The following is a 17,543-nucleotide window of genomic DNA, read 5'->3' on the forward strand; positions in this document are numbered from 1 at the left end:
TTATAAAAAGTGGAACATGTGTGTGTCCCACAACCCAGAAATTCTAGTCCTATATTTACATGCCCGGGGTGACATACACAGCAATATGTACTGGATTGTTTTTTTCTTAATAGCAGGAAATGGAAACCACTCCAATGTCCATCAACAGGAGAATGCTGTGTGGCAGTGAAAATGAACAGATCTCAGAGACACACATCCTTATGAAAGAACCTTAAAACCATAATACTAAGTTAAAAATGCAGTTTGCCAAGGACTGCAGTCGGTGTTGCCACCATGAATATAACTTTGCAAAACCAGACACTATTAAGACGCGCATGCATGGTAAAACTATGTACGAGAGCAAGAAGTTATGGAAAAATAATTCAGGATGGTGGTTTCCTTTGGGAGAGAAGACCTGGGGAGTCTAAACAGTATTAACAATGTTGGATTTTTCTAGTTGTTTGGTAGATCAATCAACATTTGTTCTATTTCATGTGTTCTGTTAATATGCTACATGTATCTTTTTATGTTTTATGAAAAACTTCATAATTAAACCCTTAATATGTTAAGTAGGAAAAGCAGAGTTCAAAAGAAGCAGAGGAAGAGGTGTCATATCTAGTAGATCTAGGGGCGTGTCATGAATGAGGTTCCTTCAGGAGGGAGATTCTTAGACTGGGTTTGTGAACAGCAGCTAATCTAACTTAACAAGTGGACAGAGTATATTAGGGAGAGTGGTGTAATGATAAATGAAAAAGAACACCCCCAAATTGGGCTTACTGTACTGGAGAGAGCCACCTAAGGCTTTGGCAATGGAGTGCAATGGTAGGACATGGGATGGATTGGAGGAGGAGGCCCTGTAGGTCAAACTACTAATGTGAAGGCCATGGCAAGTAGAGAAGCAGAACTCGAGTGGATGGAAAGGAGAGTCAGGAGCCAGAGACTCTCAGCGAGAGAATCCTTGAGATTCTTGATAGATGACTGAATGGGACAAATGCAGTGAAAGAACCATTGAAGTAACTAGAGTTTTGATTCTCTTGGACCTGGACTTACAAGGGCAACAAGACCTGATAAGAATGTCATGCATGGAACATTGAACACATGGAGAGAATGGGGTTGATTTGGACTGTTGTATTGGTATAGAGGTGTTTGTAGACAAGACAGTCAGTTGAATATGTGGACCTGGAGCTTGAGAGGGAAGTTGAGACTCTGGACTTGCTCTTGGAATTTATGGAATTCATGGCATCTTTCACAGAATGGATGATCCAGCTGAGGAGGCCAGATGTACTTGTATGTCCTTTCCTCAAAGAGGTCTTTCCTAACCACCTTGCCTATAATTTTAACTTCTCTTACTGTGGTTTGTGTTTCTTCTTGACACTTATTTATCCTGTACTTTATTATTATTATCTCTCCTAAGCATGGCACAAACTCTGAGAGCAGAGATTTTGACTGTTATTCTACCCCACATCCCCTGCATTGCGGTATCCCCAGCAGCCAGAAGAGTGTCTAGCAAAGAGAACATCTGTGGAATAAATTAAGGAGAGGGTGAAAACCTTTAAGGTGTCTGCCTTCAGAACGGGTGGAAAGAGTGACCTGTGAGGAGACAGGAAAGAGAGGGAGAAAAGATATGATGAGGAGGACACTCATCTTGAAGCCAGAGACATTGAATTTTTTGAGATAACCAAGGAGTTTCCATGTGTTTAGAGATATAAAGGAATATCAAGAAAAAGCTGGTAGGCCAAGTCAGTAGGAGGGTATGAGTCAACTTTCAAGCATGTGCAATGGCAGGGTAAGAAAAGAAGGTCTCTCAACAGCTGGGAGAGAAAGAGGACCAGAAATGATGGTCTTCCAGCCAGGGTCTTTGGTGATAAGCTGGGTCGTTGAGAGTTCAGTAGATGACTGACATCTACAACTTCGCATTTCAGCTGTGCACCAGTAGCACACAAACTTACTGAAGATGATACTTTGCCTTTCATCTTTTTTCTCCTTTAACTAGAGTGTATCTCATGGAGGATCAGCAAGCTGCAAAATCAGTCAGATTGTTCTTCCCAAGTGACTGTAGATACATATACAGAATATTTTTAAGTGTATAGTCATTTTACAAATCAGGATAAATTTAAGTGAGTGGGTGGATAGGGACAAAAGGAAAATAGAAGAAAGATAGCAAGTGACTACAAGGTTGACGGTCACTTTAGAAATGAATGTGGTTTTCTCAGGGCCTTCAGGAATGTTCTTTAGGAAGCTGATGGCAGAATTGAAAGAGGCTTAAGAAGTAATCATATATCTCACTTTAAGCAAGATGCAGAAAGCTTGTGCTGTAAGGCTGAGAGGAGGGAGAATAGGAAGAGTGATTGGTTAGATTATACTCAGTGGAATTGTTGAAAGTTGTAAGAATTTGACACATAATTTTCTTTCTTTGGCTAGAGCAGGTGGTTAAAATTCCCATTTATTGACCCAGGTAATCATCATTTGAAAATAAATAGTTCATCTGCTTATTAAATTGAAATTAGCACAATTTCCAAGAAGCCCAGAGGTTGCTTGCTGTGGTGTGGCTGAAGTGCTGCTCTTGAAGGGGGAGTCTTGGAGAAAGCTGGGTTGTCCTGTCCTGGGGAACTCAGTCATTTTCCTCTTCTTCCTCTCCTGTTACAAATAAGAAAAAAAGAAAAACTTGTGATTGTATTAAATTACTAACAATTGAACAGCAGCAGATTAGCAAAATGAACTTATTGGAATGAGTGGAAGTGGGTATCTGGCAACAGAGCTGTGACTTTGCTGGGCTTTGTGCATTCACAACCCAAGTTGGTTTTGTCCCTGTGGCCTAGGTTTCCTGTTTACACAAGAGCTCTAGCCTTCTTTTAGAGCCTGGAAATCCCATGTGTTTTGGACACTTGGTGCTTTTTAAATAGCAGAGGATGATGATGTCAACAACAGCAAATGTGTTCTTACTCAAGCCTTTTGGGAAACAAAGAAAAGACCATTTAAATTTCCTACCAAATTTTGATAACTGGAAATAATTTGGTAATAGTATTTGGTTAGAAAGCAAGTAATAAGCACAGTACTGAGAAAGGAAAAGAGCAAAACAGCTCTGTAAACAGTGTCATGTTACTCTAAAAAAAAAAAACCTACCAGTTTTGTTGCTGGTATATTTGTTTTCAAAGTTGGCCAGATTTAGGCACCGCGGACTTGATGATAAAGGTTGGTGCCATCACAGAATTGGGAGCTGATGAGCATTCACAATAGGTACTTTATTTTGAATTTTTGTTAAAAGATGTTTATGAAATATTAGGATTTAATTAAAACCACTCAAAGAATGTGTTTCATCCCATGCTGAAGAAAAAAAAAAGAAAGAAAAATAAAGATCTTTGTTTCCATACTAGAGTTTTCTTTTCCTCCAAAGGGTACTGATTAGGTGATCAAAAAAGGGTTTTGTCTGTTCCTTTCGTTGTGAGCATGTGGAGAAAAGCCACTAATATTAATAGTTACAGTAAACTTGGAGCACATAATTATAATGTTGCAAGAAGGAAAGGAAAGTTCAGTCATACGAAGCTGAAGGCTGAGTTGTACATATAACTGACTGATTAGTTTGAATAGGGCTTAAGTTACATTTGGTGGATGTGGGTAAAATAAGGAAATCCACAATTATTATAATATTTGTAATAGATTTTAGAATTGTTTTTATGGTTGTGAAGTTGCTTCTCCTCATCATAACCTAATTTTTCTTTAAAAGCCATTAGATATTTGAGAGTAACCATGATTTTTGAACCTGTGGAAACCACATATTTGTGAAGACCGAGGTACATGTAAACAACATGATTCTGAGCCTCCTGCGAGTGTGGTGGAGCCCAGTGCATCCATTAGCATTAATCGTGGGCGGCGCACACTGGCAGCTTCTCAGACAGTCCATCTGAGGCTCAGCGACACTGATGTCCTGCTGGTATTTATCTCACTTCTGGGTTGCGTTTTCAGTTTCAGGTGAGGCTGAGCTCAGATTATGGGCTTCTCTGGTGGCTCAGCAGTAAAGAATCCACCTGTCAATGCAGGAGATTTTGATCCCTGCATCAGGAAGATCCCTGGAGAAGGAAATGGCAACCCACTCCAGTATTCTTGCCTGGAAAATCTCATGGACAGAGGGGCCTGGCAGGCTACAGTTCATGGAATTACGAAAGAGTCGGTTACAACTTAGTGACTGAACCACAACAACAAGGCCCTTGTTGGTCTCCTCATTTGCAAATGGTTTCTCCCAGTCTGTAGGTTGTCTTTTTCTTTTGTTTATGGTTTCCTTTTCTGTGAAAAAGCTGATAAATTTGAATAGGTTCCATTGGTTTACTTTTGGTTTTATTTCTACTGGCTTGGGAGACTGACCTAAGACAACATTGGTACAATTTATGTCAGAAAATGCTTTGCCTATGTTCTCTTCTAGGAGTTTCATCTCTTTACTTACGTTTTTAACCCATTTTGAGTTCATTTTTATGTATGATGTGAAGGTGTGTTCTGGGTTCATTGGTTTACATGTGTCTATCCAGCTTTCCCAGCGTCACTTCCTAAAGAGATTGTCTTTTCTCCATTGTATTGATGCATTCTTGCCTCCTTTGTCCTAGATTAATTGACCATAGGTGTAGGGATTTATTTCTGAACTCTTTGTTCTGTCCCATTGATCCATATGTCTGCTTTTGTGCCAATACCACCCTGTTTTGCTTACTATAGCTTTGTAATATTGTCTGAAGGCTGAAAAGTTTATGCCTCCAGCTTTACTTTTTCTCCCTGGCAATTCTGGGTCTTTTATGGTTCCATATAAATTTTAAATTTTAGGATTATTTGCTCTAGTTCTGTTAAAAGAGACACAATAAGAATATTGTGGTTAGGGAAGAAGATATCCTTGTTCTTAGGAGGTATCTTCTGAGTATTTAAGATGAAGAGTTATAATGTTTGACACATTCCAATGGCTCAGATAAAAATATTTGTGAATGTAATGCTTTTGCACTGAAGGCTAATGGTGACTCGGTAGGGTAGTTGACTTTCTTTGTAGGAAAGCTTATGATAAAAAAAGTAACAAATCTTTGAGACTTAGGTTATATCTGAACTGTTTACTATTTAGCAAAACTGAGGGAACAGAACTGGTTTGTAGATCCTGAGAAGTTAATTAAAATTGTAACGTAGTTCGCTAAATAATTGAAAACTTATATTTAAGGAGAAATATACAGGAAATAAATATTTTTAACTTTTGGATGTGCATTTATTTGACAGGAGGATTAAATTTTAATAGGAAGCATATAAACATAAATATATAACTACTTGGTTAATGCTTCACTTTTGGAATTGTGAAAAGCCCTCAGTATTTCTATTTTCAGCTTATGCTTCAAATCTAAAATCCATTATATTGTCACATTTTAAAATATTCTTAAGGCAGGCAGTAAAAAATATAAACTGTCAGGGGTCACACTGTATTCATCGCTTCTACAGACAAACTTTTGCACCCTGTTCGAGTGCACACACAGAGTGGCATGTGCTGTGAGCTGGATTGTCCTGCAGTCGTTCTCAACGTCCTTTGCCCTCCCATGCCTCTGCTACTTAGACTATAAAAACTATTTACATTTTGAGACTCCCTTGGTTATTGTATGGCTGGGAGGCCATACAATATGCATCAAACCAACAAGATACAAGCAAGTGTCTGCTTGAAAGTTTCTGGGTGAGCTTTTTGTCTTCTTGATAAAAAGGACTGACATCACCTCTTTTCCTTTCTTCCCTTCCCGAATGTGAATGTACTACGTGGAGTAAGAGCAACCATATTGTAGCCATGAGCAAATGGGAGACTCATAGAAATCATGGCCTTGACACTATAAACCTGTTGCTGCATATGTGAAAGCCACTTTGCTCTAGACTGCTTGTTTGGTGGGAAAAGTAAACCCCAAGTTGTTGAAGTCACAGCAGGTCTGGGTTTCCATCAGTTGTTGCACTTTGTGTCTTTTGTGGCGGGAAGACTTTACTCTGAGGGGAGCAGCGCGAGAGGAAGGCTACTGAAGTGAAAGGGTCAGTTCAAGTCTCTGGTCTGTTTTAGGATCTTTGATGATTCTTTTTCTCTCTTTAAAAGTTACTTATAGTGGCTTAACCAAGGACTTATCTTCCCTCTTTAAAAGCCACTTACCATGACTTATCAGGAGATTAATTTTTCCTCTCCTAATAAGACATCCAGAGAACTTGTGCACCAGCCCCACATTCCTCCACATTCCTGGCCCTCTCCTCTGGCTCTGCCGCCCATAGCGTGTGGCTCTTACCATTCCCCGAGGTCACAGCAAACGTAGTGTGCCACCTGTGAATCACTTTTTCTTTTTAGAAAGTTTTTCTTTTCAAGTTGAAGTATAGTTAATTTACAATGTTGTGTTAGTTTCAAGTATACAGCAAAGTGATTCAGTTATACATTGTTTTTCAGATTCTTTTGCTTATAGGTTATTATAAGATACTGAGTATAGTTCCCAGTGTATATATGTTAGCCCCAAACTCCTAATTTATCTCTTCTTCTTCCCCACTCCCTTGTGTCCTCTTTGGTACACATAAACTTGTTTCCCATGTCTGTGATTCTGTTTCTCTTTTGTGAATAAGTTCATTTGTATCATTTAAGATTTCACATGTGAGTGCTGTCGTATGATGTTTGTCTTTCGCTGTCTGACTTGCCACACTCAGTGTGACAAACTCTAGGCCTGTCTGTGCCGCTGCAAGTGGCATCGCTTTGTTCTTTTTCCGGCTGAGGGGCACTCCACTGTATGCATGCACTGCATCTGTATCCATTCATCTGCCCATGGACATCTAGGTTGTTTCCATGTCTTGGCTGTTTTGAATAGAGCCAGTGTGAACTTTGGAGTGCATGTATCTTTTCAGATTAGAATTTTCTCCATATAAATGTCCAGGAGTGGGACTGCAGGATCATATGATAACTGTGAAACCTTTTTAAAGGACTTTTCCTAAAAGGGCCTCCCACTCAATGTCTCTTTGGGTCTTCTTGGTCAGAACTGTGTTCTCTGGTCACTTCTAGCTGCAGAGAGACTGAGAAATTTCTGAGCTTTCCCTTCAATAAAATTGGACTTGTTTTAGTTGGAAAGAAAGAATGGATACTACGTATACATCTACTGTCTGCCACAGGGGTTGGATTAGATGATTCTTGGTCTAGATGGTCCTTTCTAGCTCTTGTAGTTATAAAGTCTGTTTAATAAATTCTGGGAGAATTGGTGATTAAAACTTTAATGCACAGCAGCAGATCTAACAACCTAGATTGGGGTTTGGCAGACTGTGGTCCACAGGTCAAATCTTGCTAGCTACATGATTTTGTAAAGAAAATTTTGTTGAAACAGCCCCATTGATTGTTTTACATACTGTGTATGACTGCTTTTACCTTATAGCAGCAAAGCTGAGACTGTTTACTGTCTGGCCTTTTATAGAGAAAGTTTGCCAATCCCTGGCCTAGATGATCCAGAAGAGACCTTCCATCTTGGTAGTTACAAAAACATTAATTTATTCATTCAATGAATATTTGAGCATACACGACATTTTAGGCATTATACCAGACCCTGGGTGTGTGTCATATAGCAATGAATAAAACAAAATCCATGCTGTCATGGAACTTCCATTTTATCAAGTCAAGCAGACAAACAAATAGTTAAAAATGTAGTCTATGCTATAGTAATATGAGCTACAGAGACAATGAAGTAGGAATGGTGGATAGTAAGTGCAGGAAAGGAACTTGTGGTTTCTAAAGAGACTTTTGAACAAAAATCCAAAGGTGAGGAACAGAGCTGAGTGGCAAATGAAGGGAAGAACATTCCAGAACGGCAGGTGAAAAGGAGGCCACATTATGTCTGGAGAGGTTGAGAGGAGCAGGGTGATCTGAGTAGAGTGAGCGAGGGGAAGAAGGAAGAAGGGCTGGGGATGAGCTCAGAGGTGGCCTGGGCCAGCTTGTTGGGACTTATAAGCCATTGTAAGATGGGAGCCATGGAGAGTGTTGAGAAGAGGAACAGCACGGCTTGACTTAGGTCTAACACGTCATTCTGGCCACAGTGCTGACAGTGGACTGCGGGGGCAGGAGTGGAACATGGGAGACCAGTTGGGTCTATGAGGCTGGACTGAGTTATAACAGACAGTAGTGGCTTAGACTAGAATGATGCTGGTCAAAGAGAAAGCAGAAGGTGAATGTTGGTAGCTTTCATAGGCAGAGCTAACATGATTTGCTAATCAGTTGATACAGGGTGAGGGATAAAGAGAGTCAAAGATGACTTAGGTTTTGGCCTGGGCAACTGAAGGAATGGAGTTGTTGTTTGTTGATGTGGGGGAAGCCTCCAGGAGGATGAAGTCTTGGGGGAAAGAGCAAGAGTTTCAGGTGGTGCTTACGTTGCAGGAAAGGGGACCCCTTCCAGGGCCCAAAAAAGAGTTCTTGTCTAATACTTAGAAATGAATTATCCGAGGAGACACACGTGCTAACAAAGCAAGAGACTTTAGTGGGAAAAGGTGCCTGGGCAGAGAGTGGGAGGGTGAGGGAACCCAGGAGGACTGCTGTGCCATGTAGCTCACAGTCTCAGGTTTTATGGTGATAGGATTCGTTTCCAGGTTTTCTCTGGCCAGTCACTCTGACTCCGAGTCCTTCGTGGTGGTGCACGCATTGCTCAGCCAAGATGGATTCCAGCGAGGGGGATTCTGGGAGGTCAGTAGGACAGGTGGCATCTCCTTTTGACCTTTCCTGAACTCCTCCGGTTGGTAGTGGCTTGTTAGTTCCCTGTTCCTTACTAGGACCTCCTGTTGTAAAATCATTCACACCAGTAGTTACTATGGTGCCCGGCCAGGGTGGGCGATCTCAGTTAGTGTGCTTCCCCTAACACTTATTGAACGTGCAAGTGGAAGTGTACATTAGGCAGTTGCATATTTGAATCTCAATTTCAGGGAGGTGGGGAGGCGTGAGCTCAAATAAACGTGAGAATCGAGGGTGTGCTGATGGTATTTTAAAGTGATAGACTATACCAGATCATCAGAGGAATGGATATGAATAAAAAAGGTACTGAATGGCTCTGGAATATTCCAGAATTAAAGTCAAGAAGATGAAGAGGAGCCAGCAGGGAAATCGAGGCAGCGCAGCTGATGCTCTTCCTGGAGAAAGTCTAGTAGTTTGTGAAATCCAAGAACTAAAAACTTTCAAGCAGCAAAGAGTGATCAGCAGGTTAAATGCTGCTGGCGAGTAGTCAGTAACATGAAGGCTGAGGGATTGATCTTTGACTATAGCCCCCTGTGAAGGTTGTGGGTAGCCTTGCAAGGAGGGTTTGGGTGCTCTGATGGGGATTAAAATCCCAATTTGAGTGGGTAAGGAAAGAGAATGAGAGCAGAGAGGTAGAAGACAGTGAGCACAGACAAGTCTTTCAAGAAATCTTTCCTTTCTTAAAAGAAGAGAATGGAGTAACAGCTGTAGAGCAAAGTGGGTTTTGTTTTGTTTTGTCTATGTTTTGTTTTTCTACATAGGAGAAATTAAGAGCAAGTGATCTAGGAGAATGATCTAATAGAGAGACAAAAGAATGCTGTGTGTGTTTGGAGAGGGGTGACGGTGGAGGGGGTGGTGAATCTCTATTGTGGCGTCCAGGGGTGAGTGAGAAGGAAGGGGCCTTGTGATTGGGCTTGGAGGAACAATGAGCAGTTTATCTGTGGCGATCAGGAAGAAGTCCATGTGGCCAAATCAAGGGGCTGTGCGAGCTTGCCAAGGCTCTTTCTGGTTGTTACCATGTTTCTTAGGAAATTAGGAAGCCAGGTCAGCTGCAGAGTTAGGATGGAGGAAGAGTTATTAGAAACTGGAGGAGAAATGAGAAAGTATAAGTCTGTGCTTGGGAAATGTATGATGATTGCAGGGCAGCATGGAAGGCCCAAATTGAGGTTAGTGCTCATGAATTTACAGAGTACTTGGCATGATTATGTGATTCTTTAGCCAAATTCAGCTTATGGTGCAGGCACAGGGTAGGGTTTACTTATGGTTGGCATTTGGTATTGGACATGAGTAAGCTGCAGTAGCTGGCAGATTCTGCAGGGAATTCATGATCATGACAGACCACAGATGCTAGCCCACTTAGGAACCAAAGTGGAGATTGAGGGGCCAGGGACAGGTTGAGAGATCACTGGAGTCTGGGAACTAGAGGGTGCGCGCTGGAAAGTGAGGGGTAGAGGTTAGGGGCATGCTCGCTTGGCAGTCACAAGGACTAGGTATGACAGGGAGAGTGGGTGACTGCCATCAAGTGCAGGACGAGATTCTTGGGCGAGAACAGGTCAAGGAATTGAGAGGTCAAGGAGTTGGAGGCATACCCTCCACACCGTGAAGTCACTAGGAACAGTGGCAGGACGGATGTCAGAGAAACAGACGAGGACATCAGTCTTAGAGCAGTGATGGGGAGTGACCTCTAGGGGCCAGTAGATGAACTGCTGCATGGACGAATGACAGGAAACTCATCCAATTCAGGGTCTGGGGACAGCCTGAAGGAAGAAGGAAGAGGACCCCCAACCCCACCCCGCCCGCTTGGGCACGGCATGATATTTGATTCTTTTTGTGAAGCTCATTTACATTCGCATCCATTTCAGACCTTGTATTCCCTTAAGAAGTGTAGAAATGCCAGCCGTTTGTCACAATGAAGAGAGGAAGAGAAATGCACTCTTCTCTGAATCCACAGCGTGAACATTGTATGTTGGCAAGTCCGTCTGCATGTCCTCAAATCTGCTTGTTCTTTGCTGAGCTGTGGAATCAACTGACAGGGCCGTGAGACAGCCACGGGGCTCAGGAGTCCTGGGTGGGCACAGCGTGAAGTTTTCCTCTTTGGCCCAGAACTCGATGCGCAAACTTAGCTATGGAATGAACAGCCTGAATGACTGGCTTTGCCCCCTTTCCTTCGGGGTGCTCACCATCAAAACAACACTGTTCACTCAGCTGTGGGCGTAGGTCGTGCTCTGCTGAAAGCGTCTCTGAGACAGGTGTGCCGCTTTGCGGTGTCTTGGGTTGACCGCTGTTTCCCGCATTCGCCTCTTGGCTGCACAGCTAGATGAAGGTTTTGCGCCACCACTGGCCAGGCTGTCTTCAGCTTTCTGTCTTGGTGGAGACGCCTAACTGAAAATGTATAAATGAAACCATCCCTGGAGCCTCTCTGCCAAGTTAGCATTTTGTGTGAGTCTCATGGTGGTGCTTCACTCCATTTCCATGTTGTTGGACAATTTTTGAGCAGAGGATCTTTTTCCTGTTTAGTGATGCTCTCCTTCTGGGAGACAGGCCCAGAATAGACCTTGGTTCTGTGGAATTCCCCCAATTCTTAGAGTGACATTTCCATGTCTATCTCAGCTTATTAACATAACATCTTTATGAAAAGATGAGCATGTATCTGTGCCTCTGGACAAACTTGCTGATCTGTAGATGGAGTTCCCAGTAGCCTTAAGAAAAATATCTCCTCTTTATCCCAGATTATTATTGGCTGTTTATGAAGTGTTGATACTTTTATATATTCATCTATGTATATTTATACAGAAAAATCATATAAAAACCATTTTCTTAATTTTAGTTTAAACCCTTCAAGTAGACTCACAATGCGGTTTTTTTTTTTTCCTTACAAAAGTTCTACTAAAAACTCATTTTTGAAGACAAAGAGTTTTTTATTGATTGATAATTTCCTAAACCCATCCTGTTATATATACACCATTCTGTTTTTGAAATTTTATTTATCTAGATCATCTGGTTTCTTGATAGAAACTTATAGAACTCCATTTTAAATTTTTATCCCTCTTCTCGTATGTTAAGGACAAAAACACAAGTTTTCCTTGTGGGTTATGTTGCTCATTTCTTCCCACTAAGTACCTAACTTTTGTTTCTAGCCCTTGTCTGATTACAAAGCTTTAAAATTTTTAAAATCTTATTTTGTTATTTTATTAAAAGTTTTTTTTTTTTTTTCCTTAAGAGTTTCTCGGGTTTGATGGTCTTCTGCCATCCTTCTATAAATTAAAACAAAAGTGACTGACAGATTAATTTGGTCTTTCAATGCCATTGATGTCATATGAGTTCCAGTGGAGATACTTTCACAAATAAAAATTAAGGAAAGGAGTTAAGTTTTTTCATTACCTTTGCTTTCTTTCTAGCTGCTCTGTTATGATAAGATCTCACTCTCCAAAAATTGTTTTAAAAGATTAAAAAATTTACAGCTCTCATTTTTGCCTATCAGTCAGCCCTTAGGTCATTTATGGTTTACTTCTGCAGTTCCTTTTTTTGTTTTATTTATTAGACCTCTAGTAAAAGGTTACCCACAGCCCAAGGCTTCTAGGCATGTGTAGACTGTAAAAATTCACAATTAAACCAAACAGGGCAGCTAAAACTCCACACTGAAGGTGAAAAAAAAGTTCAGGGGTTTATTTAGTAAAGAAAGACAAGCTGAGAAATAGATCCTGCCAGCCACTAAGGTTAACGTACGGGAGCTGTGCTGAGTGGCGCCAGGGAGGGTGCTCCGAGATGAATAAGACCATGATGGATGAACCTAGGGCAGGACTCAGAGCTTTGGACCAGGGAAGGAATTTCACAGGAAGCGCTGACAGCGCTGTGCCCAGGATTCCCGCCAGCTGTCCTCAGGGCACTGCTGTGGATCCTGTGTGATGATGAAGGGACATGTAAATGACCTGATTGGAGCGACAGGTCAGGGACAGGGACCCCTGGCACGTGTGCCGGTGTGGTACCTGGGCCCCTCCTGGGAGCAGTGACCTGGATGCTCTCCTTGGCAGACACCCGCCTTCCATCCCCAGTGCCGTTTCCTCCTCTCCGGTTTCTCTGAGCAGCATGTGCTCGACATGCCGGGGAGGCCGTGGTCGGTTCAGCTGCCTCTCTGGGCCCAGGGGCGGCGAGGCTGTCCAGGGGCCAGGGAGCCTCTGCACGCACAGGGAGGAGCTCTCACCTGGACCACACGAGTGTCCTCCGCACATTCCTGCCTCTCCTCCTGACCCTCCCCGAAGCCTGTCTGTGCTCCACAGAGCAGCCTGTTCTGGTTTCTTCTCTAGCCTTTGACGGTCCTCCGCTGCAGAGGGTAAAATGCAGACATGACCTCATGGCCTTGCGATGTGACTCCTGCCTGTCCTCTTGCCTCGGGCCTGCTCACTCACTCTCCTCCCTTGCTCATTAGGCTGCCCTCCTTTGTTTTCTTTCTGTTTTTCTGATTTTCCAGATTCTTTCATACCCTAGGACCTTTGCATACAATGTTTCCTTCTCTTGATTATTCCTCTTTCCTGTCTTTGTGTGCTAAGCCACTTCAGTCGTGTCCTTCTCTTTGTGACCCTATGGACTGTAGCCCACCAGCTCCTCTGTCCGTAGGATTCTCCAGGAAAGAATACTGGAGTGGGTTGCCACACCCTCTTCCAGGGGATCTTCCCAACCCAGGGATGGAACCCATGTCTCTTACATGCACCTCTTATGTCTCCTGCATTGGCAAGCTTTAGCTGATCCCTTTCTCATCAACTTTTAGTCTGAATTAAAATGCCACCTGCTGAGAAAGTCCTGAGCATCAGTCTCCATTCGTCCTCATGGGTCTCCGCCTCACCTCCTCCTCTGTTTCCTCTGTGGCAGCTGTAATATCAGGTGTATATTTCCTTGTTTGACTGCCTCCTGCTATAGCACATAGCCTTCCTGTGAGCCGGGCCCAAGTCAGTCTTGTTTCCCAGGGTACACCCAGCACACGGAACAGGGGCAAGTGCATAACTCACGGGTACATGGTGAAGCCTTGTCGACAAATGAAGGTAAAGCAACCGTGGTGTCCACACACCCTTACAGATGATGGGTCACCTTTTTGTTGTTCCCCCACCTGTTTTTCAGGATGTGTGCATGCTAAGTTGCTTCAGTTGTATCCAGCTCTTTGTGACCGCATAGACTGTAGCCTACCAGGCTCCTCTGTCCAGGGGATTCTCCAGGCAAGAATGCTGGAGTGGGTTGCTCTTTCCTACTCCAGGGCATCTTCCCGACCCAGGGATGGAACCCATATCTCTTAACTCTCCTTCGTTGGCAGGTGGGTTCTTTACCACTTAGCATCACCTGGGAAGCCCAGTTTTTCAGTATAGCATTTTTTAAATTTTCCTTAAGTCCATTCCCATGTGCAACACTCCCAGCAGAAAAGGAACACTTACTCAGCTCTCAATGTGGGAACTCTGGATGGAGCAGTGCTTGCTTGAGTTTTTGAAACAACTAATAATATTTTTGCTTCCCTGGTGGCTCAGCGGTCAAGAATCTGCGTGCCAGTGCAGGAGACCTGAGTTCAGTTCTTGGATTGGGAAGATCCTCTGGAGAAGGAAATGACAACCCACTCCAGTATTCTTGGCTGGGAAATCCCATGGACAGAGGAGCCTGGCGGGCTGTGGTCCATGGAGTTGCAAAGAGTCAGATACGACTTAGTTACTGAACAACAACCAAAATATAATCAGGGCTCTGTTCTTTGAAAGTTCTGTCCATGGCGACCACTGTCATCAGCCTTAAGCTCTTACAGATGACACCAGCTTCTTCACATTCCTGGGGACTCACTGCTGACTCTTACAGCTGCCGCTTCAGCCTTCTCTTTTGCTGCCCCACCCCCCAGATCGTTCTCTTCCTCTGCTGTTCCCATTTCAGCAAGTTGACCAATTTTGGACACTGGTTCCTTGGCATTCCCCCCACTACCCTGCCCATCACTTCAGTTTAGCCAGTTCGGTTTGTTTCTTCTCTGTTGTTCTCCCACCTTGACCCTCTCTGCACGTGGTCCCTTGGATCACCAGGCCCTGCTCCTGTCCTTTTCTTTGCTCCTCTCACAAGCCCTCAGCTACTTAGTGTGACAGAGCCGCCCTCTGTGTCCAGACTCGGTTGCCCTTCCCCCATGTGGTCTGTGCAGGGCAGCGTCCCGCCACGAACTCACAGCCAAGCAGCTGTTCAGCCTTCCTCTGGGCTTCAAAAATCGAGCAGATATTGAGGACCTGCCATTTTCTGAATATTCTGTGTTCTTGTGGCCTTTCTCAAGGTTCATCTGGCCCAATTAGTGAAGAGCTGTGACCGCTCATTCTAGTGCCTGCTTGGGGACATGATACTGATCCAAGTTCAATCCATTGTCCAAGTTCAATCCAGATTTTCCCCTCTTTCCTCTACCCTGAGGCCCTCCCCTAATACAGTGAGTGTGCCCTTATCAAGTTCTAAACTATTTAACAAGAGGCCCTCTATTGGGCTCTTCATTCATCCATCAAACAAGTATTTATTGATCACTTGTTTTATGTCAGGCACTATTCTAAGTCATGGGTGGTGAACAAGATGTTCTAGTGGCCATTGCATTCTAGTAGACAGATATAGATATTTATAGTATGTATATAGTATATTTTATATATATACACACTATATATAGTATATAATATATATTATATATACACTTTATATAGTATATTATATATATACACACATATATTTGTAGTATATATATAGTATACATACAGTGTAGTATGTGTATTTGTATATATGAGTCTGTGTATAAAATTTAATATATACACATTGTTCTCTAGCTCTTATCTAAATAAATTGTATCTTGCCATCTGGATTGTAAGTTTTTCAGAAACAGCTTTTATTTTTTACTGTTTTGTGTACCACAGTGCTTGGGTGACTTCCCTGGTGGCTCAGATGGTAAAGCGTCTGTCTACAATGTGGGAGACCCGGGTTCAATCCCTGGGTTGGGAAGATCCCCTGGAGAAGGAAATGGCAATCCACTCCAGTACTATTGCCTGGAAAATCCCATGGACAGAGGAGCCTGGTAGGCTACAGTCCATGGGGTCACAAAGAGTCGGACACGACTGAGCAACTTCACTTTGCTTGGGTGAATGCTGAATACAGAGTTAGTATTTGGTATGTTCGCTGACTTCACTAAAAATGTAATACATAGACAAATATTTTCAAGATATAAAGCCTCACATTGGTGCAGTTTCTAACTGTGGTCTAGCCCTCTCTGTAAATGCCCTCCTGCATTAACCAGTGTCTCCCTGTTATGGGTGCAGACTGTAATAGTAACTCAACGTGTACGGATACATGATAACCTCATTTAGAGTTCACAGTGTAAACACTGCAGTGTTCTAGATCTAGAGTTGTGAACCCAAGCCCTAATAGATGATAATATGCATTCATAATTGTCTAACTGTATGCCCTCTTAATACAGTAGCAAATGTAAACATACTGGGGCATCCAGAAACTTGATGGGAACTTCAGCATCAGTCTTCACCATAAGGGAAAAACCCTCCTGTGTGTCTCCTCTGCTCTCAGGACTTCACTTTTAACACTGCTCATCTCCATATGTATCAGGGGGTTGGTTCCCACACCAGGCATTTCTCTGATTCTCATGACACCAGCTGGTGTCCTGCAGTTGAACTCTATTTTTGATACTCTCTACCGGGAGATAACATCGCATCCCACAGGTTAAGGGTTCAGCCCCACGAGATCAGCCCCCCTGCCCCTCACATGCTAATCCCAAGTCCAGGCTGTCACCTGAGTTTCTGACCCACAGCTGAAAATTCTCAGGTTCTTACCACTGCCTCCTTAGGATCTATTAATTTAATACAGTGGCTCATGGAACTCAAAACAGTTTACTTACTCAGTTACTAGACATTTCTGATATATAAAAGATATAACTCATAAACAGCCAGGTGGAAGAGGTGTAGAGAGCAAAGGGTGTAGAACTTTTATGTCGTCTCTGGCTTCACTGCTCTCCCAGTCACTCCACGTGTTTGCCAGCCTGGAAGTTCTCCAAACACGATCCTTTTGTTTTTTCATGGAGACCTTGTTACATAAGCAAGATAGATGAAATCATTGCCAATTGGTGATTAATTCAACCTCTAACTCTTCTCCCTGCCCTGAGGTGAAACCTGTGGGGCTGAAAGTCTCAACCCTTTAATCACTTGGCTGGTCCCCCTGGCAACCAGCCCCCACCCACCCCCACCCCCCCAGCCATTCTTAGGTTATCTAGAGGTTTTCCAAGAGTCACCACATTAATATAAACTCTGGTGTGGTTGAAAGGGGTTTATTGTGATTAACCAGAGACATTCATTTCACTTTTATTGCTCTGGAGCTCTTTCAGGAACTGGGAACAAAACTAAATATTAAGATGCACCTATTGGTCTTATACAGGAAATCACAGGGTTTTAGGATTTGTGTGCCAGGAATCCTGAATAAAGACCAAAATACATATTCCTTATTATATCACAATATCAGCATTTTATCAAGCTTTCCAGACAAAGACTGTATGAAGCCATTCTGCCACAGTAAGACAGATTTCTTTCCTTAAAAGTAAAGTTTACTAGAGCACAGCAAGTAGTTGCTACATTAAACTGACTCTAAGATTGAGTCAGAAGCATGATCGGAAGCCTCAATGTCATATGCTTCAGCACAGTCAGCGAGCAAGCTCTGACCTTACAGAGTAAAAGTAAGCAAAGCTGAACAGGTCTGTTGTCCTTTTGGTAAACTTTGTGTGGTAACTGCTGGAGACAGTCCCCTGCACTCCTAGGTGCATATCTGCATTATGAATATCTGCATTATTTGATCATGT

The 17,543-nt window shown here is 42.8% G+C and overlaps 1 protein-coding gene across 7 annotated transcripts in view; it reads left to right on the top strand.

Moving 5' to 3' along the window:
• TASP1 (taspase 1) overlaps nucleotides 1–17,543 on the top strand; it is a 278,804-nt gene that overhangs the window by 175,721 nt on the left and 85,540 nt on the right. The window contains exon 12 of one of the 7 annotated variants that reach the window (XM_044928290.1): nucleotides 114–3,301. The exons of the other annotated variants lie outside the window; for them this stretch is intronic. Coding sequence (XP_044784225.1) covers nucleotides 114–169 — 56 coding nt within the window. The 3' untranslated portion in view covers nucleotides 170–3,301. Of the gene's footprint in view, nucleotides 1–113; nucleotides 3,302–17,543 lie in introns of those variants that run through there. 7 annotated transcript variants of the gene reach the window in all.

The sequence above is a fragment of the Bubalus bubalis genome, chromosome 14 (assembly GCF_019923935.1).
Source record: "Bubalus bubalis isolate 160015118507 breed Murrah chromosome 14, NDDB_SH_1, whole genome shotgun sequence".
In the NCBI taxonomy this organism is placed as follows: Eukaryota; Metazoa; Chordata; class Mammalia; order Artiodactyla; family Bovidae; genus Bubalus; species Bubalus bubalis.